The sequence below is a fragment of the Piliocolobus tephrosceles genome, chromosome 19 (assembly GCF_002776525.5).
Source record: "Piliocolobus tephrosceles isolate RC106 chromosome 19, ASM277652v3, whole genome shotgun sequence".
NCBI classification, from domain to species: domain Eukaryota; kingdom Metazoa; phylum Chordata; class Mammalia; order Primates; family Cercopithecidae; genus Piliocolobus; species Piliocolobus tephrosceles.
In genome coordinates this window covers 12,467,485-12,471,945 of record NC_045452.1, presented here as the reverse complement: position 1 = coordinate 12,471,945, position 4,461 = coordinate 12,467,485, and the positions used below count along the sequence as shown (strand labels likewise).

Below are 4,461 nucleotides of genomic sequence, written 5' to 3'. Positions count from 1 at the left end.
TTCTGACTCCTCCCTGCGTCTCCTGGGGATGGAGAGGGGGTTTGAATCGAAGGCGGCTCTGCAAGGTCTCCAACTCCAGCAGCCAGGCACTTGGGAATGCGAGGTCCCGCTGGGGTCGTCAGAGGTTCTTCTTCCGACCTCCCACCCCATCCCCCAGCAGCAACGAAGGAGTCGAGCCTCAGTTAAGGCAGGAGGGAATTTAGTGGAGCTGGGGAAGGAAGAAAATGGGGTTGGGAGAACCTTTCATCCCTGCTGGCCCGGGGACGGGGCATCGGCCCTCAGCAAGAGAGGTATTCCCGGGATGCTGAGCGCTTCATTCTGTCTCCAGGACTCAGGCAGGGTGGTCCCAGCTCCGCCGCGCCCGCGGACCTACAGGTCGGCGTGGTCCGAAGTTTCCTCCGGGGGCCTAGCGGGCGCCCACACGTACTCGGGGGGCACCTGCGCGTCGGGCGCCGCCTTGCGGTAGAAGCCGAGCTCCTGCACCAGCGCGTTGATCTCTTCGCGGGTCATTTCACTGAGCGGTATGCGCTGAGGCGGAGGAGGGGCGGGGTCAGCAGGCTGGGTCTCGCCTCTGGCCTCGCCCCCAGCCCGCCTCCCATGGCCTCACCTCCAGTTCCTCGTAGCGGCGGCCCAGCAGCACGAGCTCAGGGTCGGCCCCAGGGAGGTGTTTCATCACCAGGTTGTGACTGGAGGTGGTGTTAAGGAGGGTGGTGGTGGGCAGAGGGAGGTAGTGGTTCCCGCAGCCTTACTGATGGGAACAGCATTGCCTCCATTGCTGAGCGCTTACTCTGTGCCCGGGTGGGGCCAGGGTCTCCGCTTATACGTGAGAAAATTAGGGTTCATTCTGTGGCAGTCATCACTAGTCAATCTCTCTTGCCCACCCAACATGGAGACCACCTCAGAATCCTCTGGGCGGCCGCTACCAATCAATTCCACTTGTCAGTTGAAAACCAGCTGCCACCCCTTTCTTAAGTTGAGATTCTCCCAAGTGCCCACCCTATTTCCCCTCCCCCAGAACAGAAGGATACTAGAATGGAATGTCCTGGGTGACGAAAGCCTTCACCTGGGGAGGAACCAGAGCATCAGAGACCATGACCCCAGTCTCCTTGAGGTACAGACGGGGCACTGAAGCCCAGTGAAGTCATAAAGCAAGTCAGGTGCAGGCTCCTGACTTGGGATCTTCCTAGGGATCCTCCCCCCCCCCCCCCCCCCCCCCCCCCCCTTAGGACCATGTTGCCCACTCCCCCAGAGGCTCAGGGGGAACAGAGCTAGGCACCTCTTCCTTCAAACTCACCTCCTTTAGGCGGTTCAGCTGTCATCCCCCACAGGTCTGGAGGGGGATAAAATGGGATAGGTCAGGAGTCCTTCACATTTATTCCAGCCACATCCCCAAAAGCCATACATCCTTATCCCTGAGTTGGGTGGGTCTGTGAGTTATCCCTGGATCAGCAGTTCCCAAGGCGTGAAGGAAATGCTGGCCCCTTGTGGACAGAAGGGGGAACTGTGTATACAGCTGGGGAGACTCAGGCCTAGAGACACCAGGGGAAAAGGGCAAGGCCAGAGACCCAGAGTGTGCCTGCCAGCCTTGGGGCCTGTACATCCTACTGGCTGTTGACTGACTCCCAATGCCCAGGGGAAATGATCACCCTGCTCCTCTTAAGCAGTAGAGACCTGGGCTTGGCCTTTGATCCCTGAAATCTCACAGTGGAGGCAGACCAGAAGGAAGCACCTCAGAATGGCCCTGGGGGCCCCCATTAGAGACACCTACCATCTGGTCCCTACTCTACACAGGCAGACCTCACCCTGCCTGCCACCTGCGGCCCAGCCCCACAGACCATCTGCTTGCTTCCCTGATATGGGAGGGTGAGAGGACTCCTCCCTGCCTTCCCTGAGGAGACACCACCATCCAGCAGGAGTGCAGACCCCAGGACCACCCACTCCAGCCCTCCTCCATCCTACCCTCAGCCTTTTCCTTAGAGACAGGGTCTCACTATGTCCCCCAAGCTGGTCTTGAACTCCTGGGCTGAAGCAATCCTCCTGCCTTGGCCTCCCAAAGTGCTGGGATTACAGGTGTGCACCACCGGCACCCAGCCATTCTACACTCTTTTGTCAGAGCTGACAAAAAGCTCAGAGGGGGGCTGTGATGGTCAAAGTCACATAGCAAGACAGGGACTCCGAAAGGGAATTTCCTGGTAGGGGGAGGATGGGAGGCTGCTGCAGAGTAAATGTTGGCAAACAAGTTCCCAACTGGGTTCCATCTCCGAGTTTGCCCCCTTCCCTGGCTCCTGCATATGGAAGGAGGCACCCAGAAACCCTTCTCTCCCCCCAGAAGAAGGAAAAGAACCTCAAGCCCTGGAACTGGGTGGGGGAGGAATTCCAGGAACATGAAGTCATGGGGGATGGGAAGTTGGGACAGGATTGGGAGTCATAGGCCACAAGAAGAGTTAGGAGACTGCTCTGTCAGTGTGTCTGGGTGTCCGCTGTCGGGCCGGGTAGGGGGAGCTGCGGAAGGGTTCGGAGTTCCAGGCCCCAAAGTCGGTGTCTCAGACCTCCACGGTGGATGCTGGGGTCATCTGGGGCTAGGGAACAGGAGGGACGGTCCCGGCGCAAGGGGAAGGCAGGGACTCGAGGTTCGAGGTGGTCCTGGGGTCGGGGCAGACGGTGCTCGCATGGGGCCGCAGGGTTGGGGGACGGTAGTGTCGGGGCTGGAGGCCGGCGTACTCACCTCTACCCGGGCGCGGGTCAGGCCGCTCAGACGATTCCAGTCCGGCCGGTAGGCAGTGGCGGCTGTGGCTGGGGCTACAAGCGCCGCGAGAAGCAGCAGCAGCGCCAGCGGAGGCAACAGGAGGCTCATCGGGACCCGACCGCAGGTGATGCGCAAACTGGAGGCGAACCTCCGAGTCGCTGCGCCACGTCTGGGCCTGCAGGCTGGCCCCGTCCCCGCCCCCACTCCCACTCCCGCTAGAGGCCCAGCCCCGCTGGAGACCACGCCCCCAGCGATCGGTCTCCGCCCCAGGACTCCCCGCCGTTACCTCCCGCTTGCTCAGGGTGAGGTCCCGGCTCCTCCCTGGCCTTTGGGCCTTCACTTTCCCAGGTCCGAGAGTGTCCACGCTCCTTTTGTAGAGCGAGGATGTAGACGCTCCCACAGGATGCGGCCAGGCAGCGCCACCTCACGCCGGCAGAGGGTGCCGGCGAGACGCTGAGGGACACGGGAGTTTCCGAGCCAAACCTGCCACTTTAAGATAGGGAAACTGATAGGACATCCACGAAAAAAAAGGAAAGAAAGAAGAAAAAATAAGATAGGGAAACTGGACTTTCTGAGGACTCCTCGCTTTGGAGCATGGGAGATGGAGAGTGAGGCTCGGTAGAGGGGGTGCGGCTTCTGGGAGCCACTGAGACCTACCAGCGTGCTTTCTACCATCCACAGCTACTGCTGAGCAGACTCTGTCCTGGGGTGAGGAAAGGAATTTGTTACTCAAAGGTGGGAAAATGCAAGGAGGGTTACAGCTGTTAGGCCACAACAGGGTCTTAAATCAGCTGGGTTATATTTATGGAATCAGGATTTACTTTTTTTTTTTTTTTTTAATGTGGCTATCCAATTCAATTAAAAATCTTGTCTTTTTCAGTGCTACTCTGCGGTGTTACCTCTGTTATATATAAGTAGGCAACCATGGCCGGGCGTGGTGGCTCACACTTGTAATCGCAGCACTTTGGGAGGCCCAGGCGGGTAGATCACTTGAGGTCAGGAGTTCAAGGCCAGCCTGGCCAACATGAAACCCCATCTCTACTAAAAATACAAAAATTAGCCAGGCGTGGTGTGGGCTCCTGTAATCCCAGCTACTTGGGAGGCTGAGGCAGGAGAATCACTTCAACCTGGGAGGCAGAGGTTGAAGTGAGCCAACATCCTACCACTGCACTCCAGCCTAGGCGACAGACACTCTGTCTCAAAAATAAATAAATAAATAAATAAATAAGCAACCATACAAATATCTGGGAGTCTACTTCTGAATATTGTACCCTATTCTACTCCTCCAGTGCATTTGTCTAACTATGCTGTCTTATTGAGTATAGCTTTATAGACAGACTTGGCATCTGGTTGTGTGTTGGTCCTCTAGCTTTGTTCTTTCTTTTTTTTTTAGGCTGGAGTGCGGTGGCCCCATCTCGACTCGCTGCAACCACCGCCTCCCAGGTTCAAGCGATTGTCCTGGGCGCCACCATGCCCAGCTAATGTTTTTTGTATTTTTAGTAGAGACGGTGTTTCACTGTGTTAGCCAGGATGGTCTCGATCTTCTGATCTCATGATCCACCTGCCTCAGCCTCCCAAAGTGCTGGGATAACAGGTGTGAGCCACTGCACCTGGACCGTTTTTTGTTTGTTTGTTTGTTTTTGAGACAGAATCTTGCTCTGTTGCCCAGGCTGGAGTGCAGTGGCTCAATCACAGCCTGAACCTCCCAGGCTCAA

General features: G+C 57.3%; 1 protein-coding gene across 1 annotated transcript; it reads right to left on the bottom strand.

The window, feature by feature from the left end:
• Positions 1–178: 178 nt before the first annotated feature.
• On the bottom strand, positions 179–2,945 carry SELENOM (selenoprotein M). Its single transcript, XM_023185413.1, has 5 exons — positions 2,726–2,945; positions 1,295–1,330; positions 1,029–1,063; positions 608–686; positions 179–528 (listed from the first exon to the last, which is right to left on the bottom strand). Exons 1-5 carry the CDS (start codon positions 2,852–2,854, stop codon positions 370–372), a joined length of 438 nt encoding a protein of 145 aa, XP_023041181.1. The 5' UTR covers positions 2,855–2,945; the 3' UTR covers positions 179–369.
• Between the last annotated feature and the right edge of the window lie 1,516 nt (positions 2,946–4,461).